General features: G+C 43.9%; 3 protein-coding genes across 3 annotated transcripts; all 3 read right to left on the bottom strand.

The window, feature by feature from the left end:
• Positions 1-1,715: 1,715 nt before the first annotated feature.
• LOC111556649 (olfactory receptor 52D1-like) lies at positions 1,716-2,735 on the bottom strand. The gene has a single exon (XM_023239719.2). The coding sequence runs from the start codon at positions 2,733-2,735 to the stop codon at positions 1,716-1,718; it is 1,020 nt and encodes a 339-aa protein (XP_023095487.2).
• A 9,871-nt stretch (positions 2,736-12,606) lies between these two features.
• Positions 12,607-13,554, bottom strand: LOC123380272 (olfactory receptor 52H1). The gene has a single exon (XM_045038125.1). It carries the CDS (start codon positions 13,552-13,554, stop codon positions 12,607-12,609), a length of 948 nt encoding a protein of 315 aa, XP_044894060.1.
• A 12,546-nt stretch (positions 13,555-26,100) lies between these two features.
• LOC123380273 (olfactory receptor 52H1-like) lies at positions 26,101-27,042 on the bottom strand. The gene has a single exon (XM_045038126.1). The coding sequence runs from the start codon at positions 27,040-27,042 to the stop codon at positions 26,101-26,103; it is 942 nt and encodes a 313-aa protein (XP_044894061.1).
• Between the last annotated feature and the right edge of the window lie 390 nt (positions 27,043-27,432).

The following is a 27,432-nucleotide window of genomic DNA, read 5'->3' on the forward strand; positions in this document are numbered from 1 at the left end:
CTGCTCCATCTCCAGGACAGAAGCCATTTATTTAATTAAGTGACCTTGGATGCAGGCCAAGCTGTGAACCTGGGGGGATTGCTTCAGCAGCACAGTGCTGGCTGCTCTGCTCTGTGCCCTCTCACACCTAGAAGTCTGTCCTCCTCACTGTTCTGAGCACTCTATATGTTTCCATCCCACCCAACTAGTATTCAAATGTATCTGCTAATTCAAGCTCCGGATGTCAGCAACCTTCACTCCCTGTCCTTCAAGAGAGCCCCCTCCCAATATCTTCTTGTCAAGCCTCTGGTCCTCTGGGCCTGGTACCTGGGGTACCCTAAAGAAAAGGAAGAATTGATCCTGAGTCATAGCTCAGTGTTCCTAGGGCTGGCCACCAGAAATTACCCCTTTCTCTTCCACTGTGTCTACTGAGAACTTCCCAGGAAGTGGTGAGTCTCAAACCCCCAAATACCTAAGAGGATGTCAGCTTCCTATGAAGACTGCATTTTCCCATTGAGAAATTTGTATCCCTTATTATTTTCCTACTTATCATTGCAACCCCAATTCAGATATCATAGACATTCAGCATAAAGGCCATTTGCTAATGCATCCTGTACTTTATAGCCCTTTGCCCAGCACATAATACCTACTAGAGAAAGGCATATGAAGTCTCTACTTTTCCTCCTAGGAAAAGGATGAGAGAGCTTAAGTGAATGGATGACTCCAGGAAGAAATGCCTTGGACTCTCTTGGGCAATCCTTGATGAGAGACCATACCTTCATCTTGCTTTACAGATTTTCACCTTCTGACTCCCTGCTCATGGCCTGGGATCCATTCTCCATCAGCTCCTGTGGCCTAGCCTCTGTCCCAGAGGAGCCATAGAGGTTAGGGAGGTATGAGAGGAATGAGTTGGGAACCCTAAGCTACATGGAGCAGAAAACCTATCCTGAATCACTGCGCAGGTGGGTGTTACTAGAACGTTATGGAAAGAGGGATGGAAAGGAGGAAGTATGAAAGAACACAGAGCCTGAAGCACGACAACTAGTGCTGGGGTCATCTTCCTATATTCTGCCAATGAAAACTAGTGAGGGGATCTAGCCGGGAGAGCAGGGGAAGGCTCGGCACGTGAGCAGACAGGAGAAAGAGCTTAGGTGGGCAGCATGGGGTAGTCCACTGCCTTCCCTCCCAGAACCAGCAGCTCTCTCAAGATTTAGGTGTTAGTCTCCAGGTCAGAAAGCACATCAATTTCCAGAGCTGTGTGCTCTTTTACTCATATTGCGCCATTTCCTCAGGCCCTCCTGTCTTCATTCCTTCAGCAAACATGGAGTTCCTGCTTAGCGTCATGCGCTATACAAAAGGCCCCACTCAGAGCAACCTTTCAGTAATCTGGCCCTGGCTGGTCAGAATGATGGGGAAAGATGAGATCTTGATGACCAGGCTGCATCCTGGGCCTCCCTGTTTGCCACAGTCCGGGCCCAGTCTGTTCTATGTGTGTGAGATGCAACTGTGGAGATCAATACAGAGTTAGAAAGAGCAGGAAAAGTCTATGGACACGGTAGACCCTGGTGGAGAGATGTGTTCAGTGCGCATTCTGTCCACGAGATGGGAACAGGGCTGGGGTGACCATAGCGTCACCTATCGGCAGATGATGAAGATGCCCTGGTCAGAGCTCTGCTCCAAGGATTGCTGTAGCACTACTTGGCCATCTGACGGCACAGGCTGCAGAAAACATGTGCTCATTCACTGCTATGGGAGGCCCTCTCAGGGCTTACACCCCTTATGGCCCCGACCCAGCACAATCGAAGCAAGTGCCTGAGCCTCTGAGCGATCTGTTGGGTACGTACTCCATAGACCACAGGGTTCAGGGCAGGGGGCACCACCACATACAGGTTAGCCAGTAGGATGTGGATGTGGCCGGGCACCGTGTGGCGGCCGAAACGGTGGGCCAGGAAAGAGAAGAGAGCGGGTGTGTAGAAGAGAGTGATGACACTGGCATGGGCCCCACAGGTACCCAAGGCTTTGCAGCGGGCACCGTGGGACGGCAGGCGACAGACAGCACGGAGAATGAAGGCATAGGAAGTGGCGATGAGCCCGAAGTCCAGTGCTGGGGATAGAAGTGTGGTGGCTAGTCCGTACCAAACGTTGGGGCGCGTGTCACCACATGCCAGCCGAGCCACACCCATGTGTTCACAGTAGGTGTGGGGGAGCTCCCGCTGCCCACAGTAAGGCAGTCTTTGGAGCAGGGCCACAGGGGGTGCCATGACACAGGCACCACGGGTCACGGCAGCCACCGCCACTCCACCCACCACACGCTGTGTCAGCAATGCCCCATAGCGCAGAGGCTGACAGATGGCCACATAGCGGTCCACGGCCATGGCCAGGAGCACTGAAGATTCAGCAATGAAGGCCACATGGGTAACAAAGAGCTGAGCTAGGCAGGCCGCGAAAGAGATCTCTGCTGACAGGCCCCACAGCACAGCCAGAGCTTTGGGTACCGTGGATGTGGCCAGAACCAAGTCAGCAGCTGCCAGAAGCCCCAGCAGCTGGTACATGGGTGCCTGAAGTGTCTTATCAGCTGCCACCAGCCCCAGTAGAAGGACATTCCCTGCCAAAGCCGCCATGTACAGCAGACATACGGGCACCGCAAGCCAGGCATGCAGGGTCTCCAGTCCTGGCACCCCCAGCAGGACAAAGGGACCGGGCCCAGAGATGAGCACAGTCTGGTTGAGAGCAGCCAGTACAGGATCCATTTCCATCTCCTGGTTCCACTTGGCTCTGTCCCTGCAGGGTATGAATGAGGCCTGTGAGAAGCAATCATCAGTTCCCCCAGAGATTTCAGATAGGTGGAGGTGAGGGTCCAGCCTTTGGGTACTAAAGCATTTGCTGACAGCCCTATGCTGGCCTATGGATTTCCTAGCCGTCTGTGGGTTTGCTAATGTTTCCATATGATAAATGAAGGAATCTGGCTTCTGACAGGTCAACAGACCTACTCCAGGATACCCATCTGGTTAATAAAACTAGGATTTGAATCAAAACTCATCTGATTACAGACCACACTCTTCTGACAGTCATCTCTGGGAGGAATGTCTCCTCAACATCCCAGGCACATGAAAGCATTGGAATATGCTTTTCCTGATGACCCGTCCCAGAGGAAGTTATTCATGTCAAACAAGCCCAATCTTGCCAACATTGTCTGTGTCCCCCTCTACCCCAGGGAAGCTATAAGTCAGAAGGAAGCATATATGGAATGGCTGTTTTTCCATTCATTCACCCACAGGTGCTCAGACAAAGCTCCTCTTCCAAAGTCCTTTTCCAGAAGCCACTTTATTAGCTCACTTACCCTCCCAAACAGTATATTCCTTCTAGTTTGTCTAATATTTTGTCCCAGCTTTCAATGGCTTTGAAATTCTTACCTCCAGCGCTATTCATAATAGTTCAAAATGCCTGGGTTGTGAAAATTAATTCCTGCTTTGACCAGTGTAGAAACTCATCCCTTGACTCAGCTTTGTGGCTCTTTTTTCTTCTGTTCTTTGTCCATGGACAGACCCTTTGGGTTCTGAAGAACTCAGTCTGGAAAAGTTCTGATCACCGGGAGGACAAAGAAGAGCATCAAGGTTTGGCTGCAGTGGAAGGGACTGGGGTCAGATACCACAATGACAGTGCAGTATGGTGCATCCAATGGTGGATGTGGACAAACTTTACTTACCTGGGTTTAGGTGGATAAGGAACAGCCTAGAAAAAGGATGCAAGCTAAATGTGCTTTCCACGCTCTTGCTAAAGACCACAGTTATGTCCATGAACTTCATGAGATATTGCATTTGGTATTTTAAGCTGTTCCAGGGAATGAAGGGGCAGGTGAATGGAGTATACAGTGGTCTGGGCATGGGGGCGGGAAGGATGGCTATCAAGCATTTCATGGTCCATGTGTGCTCTAGGCTTCTCTGCAGCAGTGCCTCCTGGGCCTTTTTTCACAGCCTTACATTTTGACTCTTGCAGAGAAGTGTTAGGTAATAAACCAGGATAGACTTTCCCAAATAAAAGTCTTATTGGTTTAGAAACCAGAACTTCTTTCTGAAGAATAAGGCTTTGCCAAGTCATGGGGTCTGGTCTTGACACTCTCATGGTGGGGGACCCGTGGGTTCCTCTGCACCCTGGGGATGTCATTCTAGGACCAACAAGACAGGGCCAGCCTTTCCAAGGAAAGAAAGATGTCAACACCCTCAGGGCCTGGGAATGTCTCTCCCCAAACCACAGGACAAACATGACCTGTACCAGACAGGGGCCCCATAAAAAAGTCCTGAACTCAAGGTGTGGACCCTATCAACACACTTCCTTATGGCAAAATTCCAGGAACAACTGCCCCATATCCCACATGCCAACAGTCCACACTTCTGCTCCTTCCATCTCCTTTCATAGGCTAAGAGAAAGGGGAGAGGGAGAGGCAAAGACCTTGCTCCCAACCTCCAGCCTCAGCTTCTGCTTTGTGCCTGGCTTTCTATAGACAAAGTTGCGGTTTCTCATCTTTCACTGACTGCTCTGCCCTCTGCCCAGTCTCACATGGTCTCCAGGCCTCACACGGCTCAGCATCCTCTCTGAGTCAGGAGTTGCCAAGGGACATGCCGAGGGGGTGGAAGTTGGATGCCTCTCCTCCTGAGCTCCAGGCAGAGCAACGTCTCTGTGCTAAGGGCTGAAGTCCTGGGGCCTCTCCTATGTGCTACCGCATGCATAGTATCACCCTGTCGTGGGTCCCTTTCCGTGATCAGGACACCAATGCACAAAAAAGCTAGGGTCACACACAGCTGGGATACGGAACAAGGACCCCTGGATCCCAGTCCAGGACTGCTTCCTCTCCTGTAAGCCTTACCATGTTCCTCACTTGACAGCAATTTCCCTCTGGGCAGGAGAGGCCGCCTCTGCCACTCACACAGACTCTGCACATCATCTGGTCCTGGGTCTCACTTCCACGCTGAGGGTGTCCTCACTCTGACTCCATTCATACATGCACACCTTTGTACTGGCAGGGTCACTGGGGGCGCACAGACCTGCCTGCACCTGCTGCAGACTGAGACCCGTCCCCTTCCATCATCAATGCCTCCGCCCCGTGGGTTCCAGGCCAGAGCCCGGGTCCTCCCTCGCCCTTTGCTATGGATCCTTCTCAGGGAGCCTCCCTGTCCTCAGAGTGGCTCACGTACTGTGTCCTACCCAAGGGGCTTGAGGGACAAGTTTCCCCTCCAGGGAAGAGCAGAACAAGAACATAGTAAATGTGGCTGGCAGCAGTAAGACAAAAAGAAGGCAGAAGGGAAGAGTTCCAGAACTGAACTCTGGCAACATGAGTTCGCCACTATGAACCTGAATTGACTGAGCACTTTGAACCTCCATTTAATCAGAATTTGACATGCCACCCTGATTGTGGAGGGGAGAGGAATGAGAGGGAAAGCCAGCACAAAGGTCCATTTTTCTTGTTCCCAGTATTCCCACGTCAGCACAGCCGTTTAGATCTAGAGAGGGCTCCGAGGCCGTGTTATCTCGGTTCAAACCCTAATTATTCCACAAACGAGCTGTGTGACTTTGTACAAGATGCTCAACTGCTCTATGCCTTTATTTCTTTTACCTAAACTAGGGATAAGAATAAAGGCACCAACAGTACAGGAATCCTTGAAGGATAAATAAATAACATGTAAAGCAGTTCTCCCTGGATGACAGTGAATCCCCATACATGTCAAATAATATGGACATAATTATTTGAAGCACTTGTATTGTTTCTTGAGCCCGTTCCTACTGAGCTCCTTTCCAGTGAGATCATAGCTCTCAACTTTATCATCTGAACATCCACCCTTTAAATTACCTTAAAAAAAAATAAAACAAACCCCAAACTGTGAGTTGGAGACTGAAGGAAGTGTATCTGAAAGCAATGTGATCCCATGTAAGGAAAAAATAATGGCTAAAAGACCGCGTAGAGTATCAGATTAGACGGCATCAACCAAAGAAAGAACCTTCTTGCAGGACGGAGCCAATAAAAGGGGGCTGAACACAAGACTGCTTCCACATAAAAAAGAATGTGGTGGTGCTGTCCTCTAATCCCTACTCCTGGTCCCCAGCCCACACTTTCCACATTTTTCTGACCCAGAAAGGGTGAGACGGGGTTGCTGATACCTCACCCTCAGTTCTGAAACTTAACGGCCACGGTGGCCTCTGCCTCGTGCTCTCCTTTGCACCCCCAAGTTGTTCTCTGAAAAAGAGTCTGAACCACCTATTTCCGTCAGGACAAAGAGGCTTCTCAGACCATCCCATGGGGATGGGCATTTTAGCAGCACCTTCAGTGCTTGGCTCACTGTGGGATAAATCCAGGTAGATCACAGGGAGGAGACCTTTTCAGGAGCCCCACACCCTGTCTAGGGGGTGCCTGATCTCGGCTGATGAATTCCTGCTGCTGAGGGGTCGGGAGCTCTCACCTCTCTGCTGCAGAGGTGCGATTAGAGACGAGGAAGGGCATCCAGCCTCCACGTACCCAGTGCTGCCTCAGTCCCTACTGCTCCAGCTGGTCCATTCAGGAGTCAGTGCACTGGTGACCAGGGAGACTCCACGGGGACTCCCGGGGCAAGCCTGGGGGAGAGCAGGGATGGGTGGGATGGATTTATGGGTCGCTTCTCGGGGCCCTCGGGAGGGCTTGGACCCTGCATCCCTGGTGGGGGATTGAGAAGCTGCTGGTCACAGCTGTGCACTGTTAATGAGGAATTAGCAGCGGTCTGCAGTCCTGTCTGCCGACTTTCCTGGTCCCAGGTCTCTATACCTGACGGGCTCCTGGGCTCAGGACCCAGGAGAGGAAGAGACCAGGCAGGACCACTGGAAGGGGCACAGAGAACTCAGATGGAGACGTGCCTCGCCACACACAAATAACACACCCGAGTGCCACCCAGACACGGGCCGTCATCGTCACTTGGCATCCTTTCTGCCCCCCAGCCCTATAAACAGACAAAGAAGTGTGATGGGAAGAGCCTGGGCTGTTGAGTCCTGCAGACGGGGAATGATTAAGGCTCCACTACCAGACAGCCTGCAGCAAGTTACTTAAGATTTCCGACCCCAGTGTTTTCCTTTGTACAATGAGGATTCCCGGATCTTCCCAAACAGGTGATGTGAAGATGAGCAGCGAGCGTGGAGCCCCAGCAGGTGCCTGTGTTAGGACAGCAGACACCACATCAGTCAAGGCCGTGGCTTGCAGAGTCAGCTGAGGAAAACTGGCCTGCTGGGCCCACATGGGGTCCTGCCCGGCCCTTCCTTTCACAACATAATTCCTTTCACAACATCGCCCCTCCCTCAAAAGTGCCCTCCCTTCCACGTAGCAGGGCCTGAGAGGATGCGGTAACGACAGGTCTTTCACGGTATTTCCTCCACGGCGTGGATTTTTTTGGAGACCTAGTTTGAATGAATTGTTTTCTGTTCACACTGTCACAGAACAAACTTACAGGTTATCAAAACAATTCTCTACTATTGTAAAAGTGTCTTTTAATATTCTAGAACAGTCCAGTAACCGCCTCTCATGTCCAGCCTTTCCCTTGTGGAGTCATTGTGGGTGCGTTGTAACGGGAACTCTAAAAGCAGCTGTTGATATAAGGCGAGGGACTGTCAACAGCGAGCCCACTGTGCAAACATGGTGATTTCTTCCTAAGAGTCCTAAATGAGGAATCCACCCTGCACTTGTGGTTGCCGTAGGCCGGCTGCCCATTTTGCAATGACAGCACGGCACCACATGTTTGGGAACTGGGTCATGTTACAGAAGCCAACTCACAGAGCAAATAAAGCTTTAAAGTATTTTTCGTTGCCCAACATCATAATTTTATTATATGTGTGATTTGCACATAGCAGTGACTTGAAGGAGGAGTTATTCTTTCTAAAGTTGCCAACAAACCCAACTAACTCTGAACTGATATAAAACTATGAAGGATACAAATACCAACAAAGGCTTTACGTTTGGTGTCGAAGTTGTTCTGATGGAACAGTGGCAGCAATGGACAAGAACTGCAGTGCTAACAAGATTGTAACAAGCTTACATCAGAAGTCTTGTTAGGAAAAATGGAGCAGCTAAACAGAATAAGGAATAAGAATGGGGAATTGTAAAAATGTGTTAACTCCAGATGACTGTCTTCCTTGTGTGATAGCCCCGAAGCTGATTAAAACCACAGCGGATGGGGCGCCTGGGTGGCTTGGTCGGTTAAGCGTCCGACTTCGGCTCAGGTCATGATCTCACGGTCCGTGAGTTCGAGCCCCGCGTCGGGCTCTGTGCTGACAGCTCGGAGCCTGGAGCCTGTTTCGGATTCTGTGTCTCCCTCTCTCTCTCTGCCCCTCCCCTGTTCATGCTCTGTCTCTCTCTGTCTCAAAAATAAATAAACATTAAAAAAAAAAAAACACAGCAGAGTGACTGTTATTTTTTAATGCCTTATAAAATAGTTTTAAACTTTTTTTTAGTTTATTTTTTTCAAATTTATATCCGAATTAGCTAGCATGTAGTGCAACAATGATTTCAGGAGTGAATTCCTTAATGCCCCCTATGCATTTAGCCCTTCCCCCCTCCTACAGCCCTTCCAGTAACCCTCTGTTTGGTCTCCATATTTATGAGTCTCTCCTGTTTTGTCCCCCTCCCTGTTTTTATATTATTTTTTCCCTTCCCTTATGTTCATCTATTTTGCCTCTTAAAGCCCTCATATGAGTGAAGTCATATGATTTCTGTCTTTCTCTGACTAATGTCACTTAGCATAATACCCTCTAGTTCCATCCACGTAGTTGCAAGTGGCAAGATTTCATTATTTTTGATTGCCAAATAATACTCCATTATATATGTATACCACATCTTCTTTATCCATTCATCATCGATGGACATTCGGGCTCTTTCCATACTTGAGCTATTGTTGAAAGCATTGCTATAACCATGGGGGTGCGTGTGTCTCTTCGAAACAGCACACCTGTATCCCTTGGGTAAATACCTAGTAGTGCAATTGCTGGGTCGTAAGATAATTCTATTTTTAGATTTTTAGGACATATTAATTTTTAAAATGTTTTAAATTAAAAAAAATTTACTTTAACATTCCATACAGATTTAGCTGAGAGACATAAATGTCAATAATACACCATTACTGATGAATCTCTAAGTAACCATAATTAATATCTCTATGCAATTATTTTAATCAACACATTGGCTCTTAGAGATATGCATATATACCTACTTAAAGAATTATAAAATTCAATGGACATTTGAATTTCTATGTATTTTTTGTAATCATCAAATAGGTAGTGAGATAAACTTGCAGTTCCATTTAGAATTTAGAAATATTTGATTTTATTTTTTAAATTGAGTTTTTTACCTGTTGAATTTTATTTATTTATTTATTTATTTATTTGAAAGTATAGGTTCAAAGTGGCAGGTATATAACATAAAAATCTCCAACTGCCTCCTTACCTCTAAGACAGACATTGAAATCTATTCCATTCCTCATTTTTAATAAGCCCTACATTATTCTTCTGAGCACAAACCTACATTTAGTTGTCATTTTCTTACAATATAAGACATAAGTACACTATCCGGTCTAGGTACAGTGTGCAAGTGTCTGGCTAAGGTGCGGGTAAACAGGACGGTGGGGTGACTAGGCATCGAGAGCTAAAATATAAGAGGCAACACAATGGAATCACAGACAGCTTGAGAATGGTCACATGTGGAAAGTTTGGAGGAGAGGGTTTAGAGAGACACATTCATGGATCCCTATATCTGTAGAATACAGCTCTAAATTCTGATGATGGGATAATAAGACGGTTTCATCCCCCATTGATAAGGTCAACGTATTTTATATTTAATATAAGGGATGGGGAATTTATAAAAACAACGTATAGGAAACGATAACTTACGTATGAGAAAGTTACCTGCTGATATTTGCATAATTATTGTCTTTTAAATCCAACCACAACACATAATTTCATTCCTAGTCTGACACTGGAACGGAATGTTTGCAGCCAGTGTCACCACAAAGAGCCATTGGGGCAGCCGGGGAGGAGATCGGACCTTGAGGGAAGAGAAACACCAGACTTAACCTGTTTTTTCCTCCAATGCACAGTACAGTGGAGGGAGGATTTTAAATGACAATGATGAGCTCAGAGTTGCACATGCTGCTGAGATTCTGCTTCCAGATGAGAACGGCAGTGGTAATTAGTCAACTACTAACCTGACATTAGATTAGTATTTTACAGTCTGCTATCCACGTTGATCTACATTTTTCATGTACTCCTAATACCAAGCCTATGAAGTAGGAAAACACACTGAGATTTATCAGGATGCTCTTTTGAAAACTGAGATAGAGAGTTACCAGAAAAGAGGCCATAAGTCACAGAAATAAATGAACTGTCCTGGGAAAGAAGTAGAAACATAATAACATATAACTGGCCCAAAGATAGTGGGAGAGGGTAAGGGAGACAGTGCAGGAGACAATTGCTTCCTATGTTGGTTTTTCTAGGTCTTTAGGCTTTCATGTGAGCCATTCATGCCTGTTGGTGAATAACCACGAGTTTGACTCCCTACCACAATGAAATGAATATGTACTCTTAAGTTAGCTCAGTCTAGGGACGCCTGGGTGGCTCAGTCGGTTAGGAGTCCAACTTCAGCTCAGTTCATGATCTCCTGGTTCACAAGTTTGAGCCCTGATTCAGGTTCTGTACAGACAGCTCAGAGACTGGAGCCTGCTCTGGATTTTGTGTCTCTGTCTCTGCCCCTTTCCTGCTAGTGTTCTCTCTCTCTCTCTCTCTCTCTCTCTCTCTCTCTCTCTCAAAAATAAATAAATTTATGAAATAATAATAAATAAAAATAATAAAAATACAAAATAAATAGCTCAGAATCTATTTATTTACTATGTCTTCCTTGGTAAACTTTAAAAATAAAAGCATTGGCTAATCCATGTTCTCAGCAGAATGGAAATAATCAGAAGAGAGTAAAAGATCATCTCTTCAGGGCATTTCTAGCAGCTGGCACAGAAAGCAGGCTCCTCCCTTAGAAGGATGTGGCTTAATTTATGACAAGAGGCTTCACAGAAAGAAGAAAAATGGGCTCTGATATTCCTACTCATGTTTTCTTTTTTACGAGAGTGAGGTTATGTCAAGTGGGGAAAACTCTGAACTGGGGCTTGGCAGAGTCTAGTGTAGCTCCACATTGATGACCGCCCCGCTGTGTGCCTTGGAAAAGTCACGTTCACTCTGCTGGCATCAGTTTCCTCCTCCTACAATGAGGTTCCGATGATTCCAGCCCCACAGGACCCGGCCACGCTCCCCCCTCCTCCCTGCTCCTGCATCCCCGCCTCGCTCTGCTCCAGACACGCTGGCCTCCGCTCTGTGCACAGTCACGTCACACTGTGTCCTGCCCCAGGGCCTTTGCCTTTGCTGTCCTCGCTGCCCTATCCTCCTCGTCCACTTGTAGTGCATCACTGTATTCGCTGCATTTTTCCATCGGTTACATCCCTCTTTGAAGGTGTAGAACTTGTTCTCTCGTTTCTCGTGTGTCACTCTCCTGAGAATATAAGCTCCACAAACGCAGGGCAGAGTCTTTGTGTCGTTAACCTTCATTTCCCGAATGCTTAGAACCGTGTTGCAATACAGTGAGTACCCAACAAATAATTCCACATCGGCGGATAATGGTCAAAAGAAGAAAAAAGATTTATTGTAAGAACTCTAGATCTTTTTGTGAACACAGCAGTGTTGTCTCTAATGTAATCCTGTGGAACTAGATGCATCTTACCATGGATGCATCACTTTCTTGTAGATTTTCTCTCCTCATCCCCCTTCACTGCACTGATGTGTCTTGTAATTGATTCTCTCTTCCAGTCCAGGAAACACACTCTGTCGATAAAAGTCCCACAGGTCTTCTGCAAATGGGGTTAAACATCTACTTTGCGTTCTCACTGAACTGGCTTTAGATCTCCTGGCACATCTCTGCAGCTCACTTTCTCAGTGTCTTGGAGCCTAGAAGCTCCTCTCTTCTGCCAGCACTGGAGCTAGAATGCAGGTGTTGAGAAATACATGCTCTCTCCTCCCCGTCACAGCACTGCTGGTTGATCGTGCTGCTCCTAGCTCTGGTACTGAATGATTTTATGTGTGTGTCTGTTGGGGGGAGAGGGAATATAAAGTGAATGGCAGAAGCACATGATGAACACTAGTGACAACTGAATATTATCATAAATGTCCTAAATCCATCTACCAATCCCCTCAATAATGAGTTATTTGTTGATATTTTCACTTTTAGTCTCACTTCCTCAGGGTCTCTGTTGTGCATAACACACTTTTCTCTCTCCACAGAGTCAAATGTCAATTTCCAAATTTGTATTCCTTTGTCCATTTACGCTAAGTCAGCTCTCTGTTTTCACCTCTTCTTCTTGATCATATCCTATACAACTTCATATTCCAGAAGCAAACACACCATCAAGGATTTTTTTATGTATAGAATAATGAAAGTCCTTTAAAGAGACCACACCATTTTCCTTGTATGCAAAAGCACCTGCAGGCAGTTCTCACTTCAATTAGAATTAGCTATTTTCTCAGTCTTGCTACATTAATATCCCCTATACAATGATATCTGCTTTTCCATAGCACATTGAAACATCATTCCGTAGCCTTGGTGGAAAACAAAAGTATGACCTTATCTCGGATCTGCTTGGTCTTCACTCCATAGACAATGGGGTTGAGTGCAGGGGGAATAACTATGTAGAGGTTGGCAAACAGGATGTGGAAAGTGCGGGAGACATTGTGTCCAAAGCGATGGGCAAGGATGGAGAAAAAGGCGGGTGTATAAAACATGAGGATGACACAGACATGGGAACCACACGTGCCAAGGGCTTTGTGGCGGGCATCCCGGGAAGGGAGGCGGAAGACGGCACGGAGGATGAGGCTGTAAGAAACGGCAATGAGAATCACATCTGAGATGACCGTCATGATGGGGACACCAAAGCCATACCAGATGTTGACGGAGATGTCAGCACAGGCGAGCCGGGCAACACCTATGTGCTCACAGTATGTGTGCGGTATGATGCGTGTCCTGCAGAAAGGCAGGCGTGTGAGCAAGAATACAACTGGAAGGATAATGCAGAAGCTTCGAAAGGAGATGCCCACTGCAATCTTGATGATGGTCCTGGGAGTCAGAATAGTGGTGTACCTCAGGGGAGAGCAGATGGCCACGTAGCGGTCAAATGCCATGGCCATCAGGATGGCTGAATCCAGGACAAAACTATAGTGGAGGAAGAACATTTGTGTAAGACACCCTGGGAATGTGATTTCTCGAGCCCCGAGCCAAAAGATACTGAGTGTCCTGGGAACACCAGCTGTGGACAGGACGAGGTCAGTCATGGCCAGCATGGCGAGAAAGGAAAACATGGGTTCGTGAAGGCTACGCTCCACCGTGATGAGGTAGAGAAGGATGCAGTTTCCCACCACGGCCACAATGTAGATGATACAGAAGGGAATCCCAATCCACACATGGCATTGCTCCAGGCCTGGGATCCCCACCAGAATGAAGGGTCCTGGGTTGTAATTGCTCAGGTTGAAAGTGACCATGGTCGAACACGGTGACACAGGCCTCAGGTCCTGAGGACAGAGGGTAGTAGAGAGTAGTTAGGGTCACGTGAGTCACTCTCACTTCCAACCACTCATGACTATTGACTCCTAAAGGTAAGATGATTTATCATTCAACGTGGGACACCTTTGAAGTGAAAATAGGTTGATATTAAAACGACTGCAGGGAACTTGCATAATCCTGGATTGTCTCAGATATATTGAGATATATAGTCATACTACCTAACGAGAATATGTTCATTCTTCTGGCCACCTTTGCCCTGTACACAACTCCTCCAAGCAGCTTTCCAGATGGGCTGCAATCACTCTTCTCATTTTATGGTATGCCACTGATACCAGTTTAAAATTACAGCACATACTTTTTCCAGGTGGAAATAGTTTCTGTGAATTCACAGACATTATTGTTTGCTTGGTCTTGACAAGACCTTGACAAGATCTGCTTGCTCTGTCATGTGGAATTTCAAAATTTGTCCCAGGATACTTGCTTGCTCTTTCAAGGATCTGTGATGACCATGGCTCTCAGTTTTGTGAGGTCAACACCCCTTCATGGCCATGCAAAAATATAGTCAATTCAGCAAACACAAATTGAGTTCCTACTCTACACTGGATAATACGTATAACAAAGAAAAATTAGCAAAGTTCCATCTAGTGAAGTTCTTGGGTCCTTACTCCTCTCCTCCCCACACACACACACAAAACTCATTTTCAAGTACCCCTTAGCTATACAGCTGTATAACATCCTAACATTTGAACTAATAACACTCCAAGTTGAGATTTCTGTCCAGAAGACAAGTGTGTCCTCATAAACTCATATCCTATTGGATATAAACACAGGCCCCTCGAGATACATTGTCTCAGATACACACAATTTATATTTATGATCTCAAATATTCCCTGATCTATACTTACATTCTCTCATACATTTCACCATAATAGATTCACCTACCTATGCTCCTACAAGATACACTCCCCCTAGCACCTTGCTCTCTGTGTCACACATACTCACACAGACCTTACACATATGCATACACCATACACATCATACACAAGGCGCACATCATACAAACACATGGCGACAAAAATATAAACAACATATTTCACAAATGAATTATGGAACTGCTAGTTGCCATGTACGTTTTTACTTGCAAAGCTGCTCTTTCAAAGACTAGTTTCCTTACCTTCTTCTTCCTCCAGTGATGTCAGTACATAGGAAGTTACTTATAATCTACACATAACCAACCACAGAGCAAGGCCAAGCACTCCCAGGAGCAGCACTGGGAGAGGAAGATGGTGATGTTCCTACACCTACGATTCCTGGACTTACAAGGCCAAGCTCATGTTCAGCCTTGTGCCAACCCCCGCGTTTTAGCTCATTCTAAGACCCAGCTCGTCAGACTTACTTTCATCACTCTTCTGCTTTTGGGAAAGGGAAACAAAATACTCTCTTCTTTTCTTTCTGAACCCCCCATTTCTATCAGTAAAAAGGTGTAAAAACACTTTTCTTGGAGCAACAAAACCCTCCTCCATAGCATCTCCTTTGTATTAGGTTCTGGGCTCTGGGAACACATTCACTGTTCAAAGGTGGCCACAGTCCAGCTCCCATTTGCTGAGTATTCCTGCTCTCCAGCTGAGTGACCTTCATCTGGTTCTTAAGCATGGAGGGCACCTAGTCACCACCTGTCACCAACAGGAGAGAGCTGATTAGGTTGTTCAGGCTTCTTGTGAAAAGTTCCATCCATGTGCTGGTCACGTCCTAGAACAAAACCCACATCAGGTCCTTGAAACCAGTGCTTGGAATCGCTTCTCTCCCAGCTCCTGTGAGGTCGTCCTTTATTCACACCTATGCGAGGAGGGATCTTCTCTAGTTTTTGTGTGTCATGCACTCAGACACAACGCATCTTCATACAGTCATCCAAGCATCTACAAACACACATACAGACACACATGGGGCGAGTGAACTCTGAGGCTTGTCATTCTAAGGTCAGATGAATCTGGAATGTGGGGCAATCTATGAAAGAGTCCGGTCAGTTCACCAAGTCAGTGCCACCAATAGAGTACAGGGAACATAGATGTTCAAAATACTTTTCTAGATTAAATGAATTTAAGAAAGTGAAAGAAGAAATTCTTGATTGGATTCTGTTGAAACAAATCAGTAATGGAATATGATGTATAATTGTGGGAATTTAAATAAGACTCAGGTAATGGATGATATAAAACATAAGTACTCATTTTATTAAATTTTGTGTGTATAGCATTATGGTAGATAAGCGCATACACACACACACACACACACACACACACACACACACACACACACACACAGATGCCACAGTATCTCAGTAAAGGATGGGCCAAAAGGATATGCTATGGAGCCAGATGGGTGAGCACTTTCGTCCCAGATCCATATTTATTGTCAACCTGTGTGGACATACCTGAACGATAATCCTTAGGTCCCACATTTTTCAAAAGAGCCTAATATCTATAATTCTCATTTATTATAAGGACAAATAATAGATCATATTTGATATCACCTGTATCATCAGATGACAGAGACAGACAGATGCATATACTAACCAGAGTATCCCCGGCACACACACACACACACACACACACACATCTGCACACTTATCCCAAGTTTTAGGTGAGGACGGTGAGTCCTTGTCACATGTCGGACCCAGAAGTTTGCTGAACTCAGTTACTTGGCCATGCTTAACCCAGGTGTATGACTGTGCATCCGTTCAAATCTTTTGTGGTCCCTTAAATGGAGTATCTGTGTGAGTCGTGTGACCATGACCTGGACTTCTAAGTGGAAATCACTCCAGAAAGGAAGCGACAGTCTCAGTGCGTGTCTTCTGGAAATGGAGCCCTGAGCATTCACCCAACCCCTCTTTCTGGCCAATCCTGGTCCAGGCCCCACACCACAAACAGCCAACACTCACCTATTCATGGAGATTGGGCCAGACCAGAAGAAGAAAGGTCATGCTGAGAGATAGCCAGAAACTGCAGGAGGTGCAAACACACCAAACAAAGAAAACAATGGACGGGAAAGCCCGGGACTGGTGGACAGGTAGATTCCCTGCCCATTTATTATTTCTGGCTGATGTTCAATGGGGGGGAGGAAGAGGTAAATAGGGCCTCAGGGACATCCTATCACTCTCAAGGGGAGAATGGAAAGAAGTTCACATTAACCCTGCCCATGCCTGGCAGTTCCTATTGCCTACAGTTGTTTATTTTTATGTTTTGCATCACACGTGAGCCCGTATGCCTACGGGACATGGCTGTGCACATGCCCACCTGCTACATCTCCTCAGGTTCCAGCTCATGTCCTTGCCTCTGTGCTAAAGGGCTTGGATGACGCACTTAATGTGTGCAAGAAGGTGGTAATACAGTACCTACCTCTCGAGATTCTAGAAGGGTGACCAACTAGATAGAACAGTGCTTGTGAAAATGTTTAACACAGTGCGGGCTCACTGAGCCCTTGTTAAACTGCTCACATGGCCCATGTCAAGATGCTCTACTGCCTTCAAAGTGGGGCCCCAGCATCTGCCTTCATAGGCTCCACAGTGGATCTCTGTGCCTTGTTTTCCCCTGGGGGCCCAATGCATATGTGGATGTGAGCATTACAACCGGAAAACAAGAAAGTGGGTTGGCACTGCCTCTACGGAGGCAGAGGAGAGCAGATCCTGGGCGCTATTTCCTTTGATGGCCAAAGTCAGTATGTTGCCCTTGGCAATCCAGTGGCTGCTGTTTTGCAATATCTTTGCCTGAACATCCCATTTTTATTTGAAATCCATCACGTCCTGAACTGCATCCACTCCCCACCCTAGCCCTGCTCTTAGTGCTCCCAGGATCAGCAAATGTCACTTTACTGCTCATGAGGATTCAGGTTTCTTATAAAAATGTGCTGCTGAGCCCTTTTAAAATGCCCTCGAGCCATTCCCTTTTCTTTCTCATTGTCCAGCTACCTTCACTTCTTACCTACATCACTCTCATGGCTTCCTAAAGGATCAGCGTATTTCCTTGTGTCTCCCTCCTGCCTCTCCCCTCTGCACACTGCTCCTCCTACCTTGTGTATCTGATCATGTCCTCCCTTCGCTTCAATCCTGTTCTGTTCTCACCTCTGAGTCCTGGCACCTGCTACTTCCAGTAGTTTTGTCAGTCTTCATGTTTATTTTCCTCTTATCTTTACGTTTTCCTTAATGGGACTCAACCTCAATTGAAACACTAATATAATTTTTATTGGTAAAAACCAATATGAACAATAAAGTACAATCTTGTGGGAAGACTACCAGATATGCCCACCTACACTCTTGGTGGCTTGGAGGCCCAGGTCTGTTTAGACCTGACAGGCGCTTATCCCTCAGATCAGCAGCCAGGTCACTGTCCCTGGGACGGCACAGCCAGAGTCTCTGTCTCTATGCTTGCATAGACATTGGTCAATAACCCTGAGTAGTGGACCCCAAATTGCCAATTGTTGGTCTTTGTCTCATCCACAGGCATAGTTCCTTCTGGTTGGACACACTGTACAAAACTTTCATTTGTTCCAATGGCTATCGTTTTAAATCCTGTATCGCAAGACTGTTGAAAACAACGGTCAAATGCACAATGGTGTTTTGTTTGATGTACTAGAAGTGGAAGTTCCTTGGCCAATATTTTACAGGAAGAGGAGATATGTTTAAGTCATATAAGTGTACAATCCTTACCTTTGGTGTAATCTGTCCCCTTCCGGAAACGTCTGCATTCCTTTGTTGATTATGTGGAGCAGAGCTGGTTATGGAAACTTGAATGAGTCTCATGTGAACACCTGGTCCAATCAGAAGGTTATGTAGAACTTGCAGCTTAGTGTTGTCTAATAAAAATCATTGTCTTGGGCTAATAAAAATCATTGTCTCAGTTAATGATTTCCACTGGACTAAATAGGAATGTGCCCCGGTGCCCCTTCCCACTTTATTTATAATTTACATCCTAAAAAATTGAGTCACACCTCTCAGCCTTCCCACTTCCTTAAATATCATCAAAAACTATTATTTTACACACAGATATTATGGTTCTATTCGCAAGATCGAAGGGTAGCACCTTAATGGACAACTGGCCCTCTGTCTAGGATGCCCCATAGGAGTCCTGACCCACTATTTCAAAATGGTATTTCCTACAATTCAATCACCACCGTGTCTGTAGCAGTATGTTTAACTTAAAATCATGTTACTTTTAAAAAAAGTGATTTAGGGGCGCCTGGGTGGCGCAGTCGGTTAAGCGTCCGACTTCAGCCAGGTCATGATCTCGCGGTCCGTGAGTTCGAGCCCCGCGTCGGGCTCTGGGCTGATGGCTCAGAGCCTGGAGCCTGTTTCCGATTCTGTGTCTCCCTCTCTCTCTGCCCCTCCCCCGTTCATGCTCTGCCTCTCTCTGTCCCAAAAATAAAAACGTGGAAAAAAAAAAGTGATTTAGTGGTGAAATGAGTAGGGAGGAATTTCCTTATGCCTATTTGAATATTTTATACACGCTGAGTTTGGCCCCTATCAATTACTTGAACTGCTATTTCATTATTTTGCACAGAATGAAATCGGAGTTTTTTCATGTAGGCTGAGCAAAGCTTTTCTATTGTTTTGTTTCTAATTTGTGGTGAAATTGCCTTTCCTTCAGGCGGTTGAGGGGTTAAGTGTTTTCTTGAGCAAAGAGGCTGCCCACCTCCTGAGGGTTAAAATGTATGTGAAAGGGTAGTAGAGTGACTGCTGAATCCAGGGAGCCACCACCGCCCCAAACTATGACAAACCCCGTAAAAAACAATAGATTTAGGAATAATGTTTTAAAATACAATTTGGACTTAGTTGCTGCCTTGATTAAAATTCCTATGACTTCCGGGGTGCCCAGGTGGCTCAGTTGGTTAAGTGTCTAACTCTTGATCTTGGTTCAGGTCTCATGGTTTGTGAGTTCAGGTCCCATGTTGGGCTCTGCAATAATGGCACAGATCCCGCTTGGGATTCTGTCTTTCCTTCTCCCTGCCCCTCCCTGCTCATGATCTCTCTCTCCTCTCTCTCTCTCTCTCAAAATCAGAAAACTTCAAAAAAAATTATAGAATTCCTATGACTTCCCATTGTTCTTAGAATATTACACTCCTTAAAATGATCTGGGTTTTCCAATCTTCTGCAACATTACCATTTTGTATTCTGTCTATCTAACCCCTTCCCCCCCACATTAGATTCCAGTTCCTGTAATGCACAGAGACTTTTCAGCTCTGTGTCTTCTCATGTGCTACTTCCTTGCCTTTCTTCCTTCCTTCATTCCTTCCTTCTTTCCTTCCTTCCTTCCTCTCTCTTTCTTCCTTTCTAAGTAAGCATCTTGCCATCTGTTCATCCATAAATGTTTACTTTCTTATTTTTTTCAGATTTATTCAGGTATAAATGGCAAATAAAATTATATATAAAGTGTACTAAGTGATGATTTCATATATATATATATATATATATATATATATATATATATTGTGAAATTTTACCACAATCAAGTTGGTTAACATGTCATATCGTTGTGTGTGTGTGTGTATGTGTGTGTGTTTAGTGAGAACACTTATCATCTACTCTCTTAGTAAATTTCAAGGAAACAATACAGTATTATAAAGTATAGTCATTGTGCCTAACATTAGATCTCTAGAACTTATTCATCTTATAAGTGAAATTTTGGACCTTTTCTCCAACATCTTCTTGTGTCCCCCCAACCCAGCCCCTAGGAACAATCATTTTACTCTTTGTTTTTATGAGTCTGATTTTTTATTTTTAGATTCCACATACAAATGATACCACACAGCATTTGTCTTTCTCTATCTGGCTCATTTCACTTAGCATAATGCACTTCATCCATGTTGTTGCAAAAGGCAAGATTTCATTCTTTCTCATGTCTAAATAATATTCCCTCGTATAAAATGTGATGTACATATATCTACTCATCCAAACACGGACACGAGTTCTTTCCATATTTTGTTTATTGTGAACAATGCTGCAATGAACATGGGAGTGCAGATAATCTCTTCAAGAGACAAATTTTGCTTTCTTCCAATATGTACTCAGATGTAAGATGGCTGAATCATATGAGAGTTTTAATTTTTTGAGGATCATTCATACTGTTTGCCATAATGGCTGTAACCATTTACATTCCTGCCAGCAGCATACTCCTTTTTCTCCACTTCCACGCCAACATTTGTTATCGTCTTTTTGACATTAGCCATCCTAACAACTGTGAGATGATTTCAGACTATGCTTCTAATGTGCATGTCCATGATGATTAGTGATGCTGAGCACATTTTCATGTACCTGTTGCCCACTCAAATGTCTTCTTCCTTCTTACTCCATACATAAAAGTAAACTCAAAATGGATGAAAGACCCAAATGTAAGACAGGAAGCCATAAATAACCTCGAGAAGAAAGCAGGCAAAAACCGCTTTGACCTCGGCCTCAGCAACTTATTACTGAACATGTCTCCAGAGGCAAGGGAAACAAACGCTAAATGAACTATTTGGACCTCATCAAGATAAAAAGCTTCTGCATGGCAAAGGAAACAATCAGCAAAACTAAAAGGTAACTGACAGAATGAGAGAAGATATTTGCAAATGACATATCAGATTAAGGGTTAGTACCCAAAATCTGTAAAGAACTTACCAAACTCAACACCCAAAAAAACAAATAATCCAGTGAAGAAACGGGCAAAGATATGAGAAGACACTTTCCAAAGAAGACATCCAGATTGCTAACACACACATCAAAAAATGCTCAACATCACTCCTCATCAGGGAAATACAAATCAAAATCACAATGAGATATCACTTCACACCTGTCAGAATGGCTGACATGAACAACTCAGGCAACTCAGGCAAGGATGCAGAGAACGAAGAACACTTTTGCACTGCTGGTGGGAATGCAAACTGGTGCAGCCACTCTGGAAAACAGCATGGAGGTTCCTCAAAAAATTAAAAATAGAAATACCCTTACAACCCAGCAATTGTACTACTAGGTATTTACCCAAGGGATACAGGTGTGCTGTTGCGAAGGGGCACATGCACCCCAATGTTTATAGCAGTGCTAACAACAATAGCCAAAGTATGGAAAGTACCCAAATGTCCACCCACTGATGAATGAAATGGATAAAGATGTGGTATATACAATGTAGTATTACTCGGCAATCCAAAAGAATGAAATCTTGCCATTTGCAACAGCATGGATGGAACTAGAGGGTATTATGCTAAGCAAAATTAGAAAAGACAAATATATGTCTTCACTCATATGAGAAATTTAAGACACAAAACAGATGAACATAAGAGAATGGAAGCAAAAATAATATAAAAACAGGGAGAGGGACAAAATATAAGAGACTTAAACATAGAGTACAAACTGAAGGTTGCTAGAGGGGTTGTGGGTGGGGGAATGGACTAAATGGGCAAGAGGCATTAAGGAGGACCCTTGTTGGGATGAGCACTGGGTGTTATATGTAGGGGATAAATCACTGCATTCTGCTCCTTAAATCATTATTGCACTATATGCTAACTAACTTGGATAAATTTTTTTAAAATAATTTAAATAAATAAACAAACAAATAAGTAAAAAGTAGTAAATCGCAGAATGTACTACTCTTCAACAATTATGAATAAGCTAGACCAAGATGTACAGATAAAGTTTATAAGCCACTATTAAATGAAAAAGCAAGTTGCAGGACATATACAATTTTAAATAAACATATCATTAATGATAAGTTTAATAACATGCAAAGCAATATATGTTGTTTATGGATATATAAAAATATGAGTATTACATACCAATTTAGGATAGTAATTATCATTGGGAAGGAAGGAAGGGAATAAGATTAGGGAAGGTTAACACCCTTCAATTATATATGTTTTTTTTCCCCTTAAGCTCAATGGTAGCACATGGGTATTTATTGCGTTATTCTCTATATTTCCGTATGCTTGAAATTTTAAAAACTAATAAAATCAGGATACCGATAAATTACAAACTTCAAAAAAAAATGTCTTCTTCTTTGAGGAAAAAAAGGTCTATTAGGGTCTTTTGCCCATTGTTTTAATCAGATTATTACTATTTTACCCTGGAGTTGTATGAATTCCTTACATATTTCAGAAATTAACGCCTTATCAGATGTATGGTTTGTAAATACCTGCCTTTTCTTTGTGTTTATGTTTCTTTTGCTAAGCAGCTTTTTAGTTTGTTGTAGTCCGACTTATTTTATTTCTACTTGCTTTACCTGTGCTGTTGGTATCATATCCAAAAAATCATTGCCAACAACATCAAAGAGCCATCGTCCCATGTTTTCCTGTAGGAGTTTTATAGTTCCAGGTCTTAAATTTAAGTCTTGAGTCCATTTCAAATAAAGCTTTGTGAATGGTCTAAGACCAGGGTCTAGTTTTATTCTTTTGCATGTAGATATGCACTGTCCCCAACACCATTTCTTGAATAGACTATCCTTTCCATTTTCGGGTCCTTGTTAACAGTATATTCATGGGTTTATTTCTGGCCTCTGTATTCTGTTCCATTTATCTATATGTCTGTTTTTATACTGGTTTCATAGTGTTTTGATTGTTATAGCTTTGTAATACTGTTTGAAATCAGAAACTGTGATGCCCCAGGTTTGTGCTTCTTTCTCAACACGGCTTGGCTTGGCTTTTGCAATTCCATACAAATTTTAGGCTTAGTTTTTCTACTTCTATAAACATGCCATTGGTATTTTTATATGGATTATATTGAATCTGTGGATTTTGGGGGGAATATGTACATTTTATTACTATGAATTCTCCCAGTCCGAACATGGGATACCTTTACACTTACTTGAGTCTTACTCAATTTCTCTGATTAAAGTCTTTCAATTTTCAGTGTACAGGTTTTTCACCTCCTCTGCCTGAATCCTCTGCCTCCCTCCCTCTCCCACCTGACTGGCTTTTTCTCATGATTCCCATCTTTGTTAGAGAAAATAACGCTTCTTTCAGGAAGAGCTTTCTGCTCACCTAAGTGGAAGCTGGTTTCCTCTGAGAGTCTGTCCTCAAGAGCACCGTTTTTAAAGTTTTGTTGGTGTCTGTGTGTCCTAAAACCTAACACAACTTGAAGTTACATGTCCTTTGGTCTGGTTACATGATTGAGGCTCAGTTCCCTCACTAAATTACAAACACCAGGAGCATAACACCCATCCCTGTTTTGGTCAACGTAGGAAACAGTTTACCTAACACAGTGCTGCAGATTTAGAAAACATTTGTCAAATATTCAGTAAATATTGTTGAATGAATGAATGAATGAATGAAGATTGACTGGAATCTACTCTGTACTCAGAATAATCTAGAATGTTTGGACCACACCAGACCTAAGGAGATTTGTATTATATTAGCTCCCAGAAAAGTCTGTAGCCTTTATTAAATGAAAATTTAGGATGTTCTACTGCTCTATACTGAGATGAGGGACATAGGAGACCCAATGAAACTATAATTGGTAAGAATGTGACTAATTACCTTACTGGGAGCTTCTCTCTAAGAGCTTTCTGATGATATCTCTTTCTGTTCTTCATAACAGGAATAGTTCTATTTCTCTGACCATCTCACTGTCTTCTTATTTGTATGCAGTGCGAATTATGGAACTAAATCATGCTTATCTCTCACATACTCTAGAGCTTAAATCTTCCCACATATGTAATAAGAGAATAGGAACCCATGAAGATAAAAGTACACTGGCCTATTTCTTACCTTATTTTTTAAAAAAATCTTCATCTATGCTTTTGTGTTTTGTCTCTACTATCTTTTCTACTTACACTTCATAACATTTTTATTTATGGTGTTCAAAATACATCAAATAATTTTGGAAGAAACTATATATGACTGCTGTCCCATGTAAAAGAACATAGAGTCAAACTATAGTCTCTGTGTCCACAAAAACATATCTTTCTTACTAAAATTATATGTAGAGAGTTACTGTAAAATGGTGAATCTAATCCCACATGAATGGAGGCAGGAAAAGAGTAGGAGAGAGACCACATAGAACTCTGGTGTTTCATTCAGAGGAAAGGTGACCTGTGTTGGGACCACTGAGGGGAGGGAGACGGTACTCACACTCACTGGTAACTCCTAGAGGTTGTTGAGAAAGAAGCAATGAGCATTGAGGACGTCTTAGATCTGGGAGAAAAGCAGACATCAACTATCCTTGACACTCGACAAACACCAAAAGTAGTGATTCCTTGACTAATTTAGTGACTGAGTGACTGCCTCTGACCAAATTAGACATACTGGATTTGAAAAGAGAATGAATCACACAGGGGTGCCTGGGTAGCTCAGTCAGATAAACGTCTGACTTCAGCTCAGGTCACGATCTAATGGTTCATGGGTTGGAGCCCTGCGTCAGGCCCTGTGCTGACAGCTCAGAGCCTGGAGCCTGCTTCAGATTCTGTGTCTCCCTCTCTCTCTACCCCTCCCCCGCTCATGCTCTGTCTCTCTCTCAAAAGCAAATAAACATTAAAAAAATTTTTTTAATTAGAAAAAGAATGCATCATACAGATAAAGATACATATTTACCATTGGACTACATCTCTTTTGAGATTTGAGAAGGAAGAAGAGACTTGGGCCACCCATTCTTCCAATTGTCCAGGTTTCGATCCCTCATCTCAATCTTTTCCGTCTCATACTTTTCCTTCCCATTGGCCAAAGGAAGTTAGTGTCATCTTTATATTTGTTCTTAGAGGACTCTAACCACCACACTTCATTTTCCTTCCTCAAGATTGAATGAAAAATGAGCTTTGCTTTCCTCATTGCCTTCTTTTTGTCCACAATAAATGCCTGCACTCTAATTTAAATTGCATGATTATTTGCCACTTGTGTATTTGATAAACATTCCTTATGCACCTATTATATGCCAAGGCTCATACTTAAAGTCAAAGTCCAGAACTTCAGAGCTATCACAAGAGAAATTCTGTGATCTCCAGTGATGTGTAAACTACTAAGATACATAAAACTGAAAAAAAAAAATCTGTTTCCTTAGAAACATATTTATCATGAAAAACAGATGACCATTTTTTATTTTTGTTTTTTATTTTTAGAGACGGAGAGAGAGAATGAGCATGTGAGAGGGTGAGTGAGAGAGACTCTTAAGCAGACTCCACATTCAGCACAGAGTATGATGTGGGGCTCAATCCCACAACCCTGAGATCATGACCTGAGCCAAAATCAAGAGTCCGACGCTCAACCAACAGAGTTACCCAGGTGCCTCAAGAGATAGGATTATTTTATTATTTCAATTAAGAGTTTGATAATCATTTCATAACAATAACGAGAAATTGAAAATATATATACACCGTTTCCCAGACACAGAATTTAGTTTTTTGCAACTGGAATTAAGGAGTAAAATTCTGACTAAAATAACAGAGTAGGCAAAACTTCAAATCTTCTTAATAAAGAATTTTTTGATCTGTCCCTTCTCTGAACCACTGGCTACAGGTTCAGCCTTTAAGCTGATATACACTAAGAACTTGCCCCTGCCCACACACTTCAGGCATGCATCACTGGGACCTCAGGGGACAGAGCAGATGGATGACTTTGTCCCAGATCTGTTTGGTCTTTACTCCATAGACGATAGGATTGAGTGCAGGTGGGACGACTATATAGAGGTTGGCAAAGATGATGTGAAAGGTACGAGAGACGTTACGCCCAAAGCGATGTGCGAGGATGGAGAAGAATGCTGGTATATAAAACATGAGGATGACACAGACATGGGAAGCACACGTGCCAAGGGCCTTGTGGCGGGCGCCCTGGGAGGGGAGGCGGAAGACGGCACAGAGGATCAGGATGTAGGAGACAGCAATTAGGATCACATCCGAAATCACCGTCATGATGGGAACACCAAAGCCATACCAGATGTTGACGGAGATGTCAGCACAGGCGAGCCGGGCAACACCTATGTGCTCACAGTATGTGTGCGGTATGATGCGTGTCCTGCAGAAGGGTAGACGATTTGCAAGGAAAACACATGGAACTATAACACAGAAGCTTCTGAAGGAGATTCCCACAATAATTTTGGCAATGGTCCTGGGGGTCAAAATAGTGGTGTACCTCAGGGGAGAGCAGATGGCCACGTAGCGGTCAAATGCCATGGCCAAGAGTATAGCCGAGTCCAGCACAAAGCTGTAGTGCAGAAAGAATAACTGGGTCAGACAACCAGGAAAACTGATTTTCTGGGGACCAAGCCAGAAGATGGTAAGGGTTTTGGGGACACAAGTGGTAGACAGTATCAGATCTGTCATGGCCAGCATGGAAAGGAAAAAGAACATGGGTGCATGAAGACTATGTTCCACAGCAATGAGGTAGAGAAGGATACTATTGCCCACAATGGCCGCGAGATAGATAAAGCAGAAGGGGATGCTGATCCAGACGTGGTACTGCCCGAGGCCAGGGATGCCCAAAAGGGTGAAGTCACCTGTGTGGTCGCTACTCAGGTTGTACATGGCCGGTGTGATTTGATGAATAGATTCTGTATCTGAAAAACAAATTGTGTATAACGAACCTGAAAAAAACTGTAAGGTAATTCTTCCTCCTTCTTTCTATCTGTTAAGAAAGAACCTCCTACTGCTAGCAAGACCAATGCTTAGGTCTTTAAGACGGATTCCCCAGACATGATACTCCTGGTAGTAGTCACTCAATCACTCTGGAATCTTCTTCATATAGTGTAAAATATTATTGCCGTGTTAATAATGTGTTAATAATTATTGCCGTGTTAATAATTATTCTATTATTTTTTGTTATACAATCTAAAACTCTGAGTGATGATATTATCTAAGATCTCATCTCTAGTAACTGGCCAAGCTAGCATTATGACAGTCCTCAGTTAATATTCC

Source organism: Felis catus, chromosome D1 (genome assembly GCF_018350175.1).
Source record: "Felis catus isolate Fca126 chromosome D1, F.catus_Fca126_mat1.0, whole genome shotgun sequence".
In the NCBI taxonomy this organism is placed as follows: Eukaryota; Metazoa; Chordata; class Mammalia; order Carnivora; family Felidae; genus Felis; species Felis catus.

Coding starts and splice junctions, on each gene's coding strand:
- LOC111556649 (XM_023239719.2), bottom strand. CDS start 2,735: ATGGAAATGGATCCTGTACTGGCTGCTCTCAACCAGACTGTGCTCATC.
- LOC123380272 (XM_045038125.1), bottom strand. CDS start 13,554: ATGGTCACTTTCAACCTGAGCAATTACAACCCAGGACCCTTCATTCTG.
- LOC123380273 (XM_045038126.1), bottom strand. CDS start 27,042: ATGTACAACCTGAGTAGCGACCACACAGGTGACTTCACCCTTTTGGGC.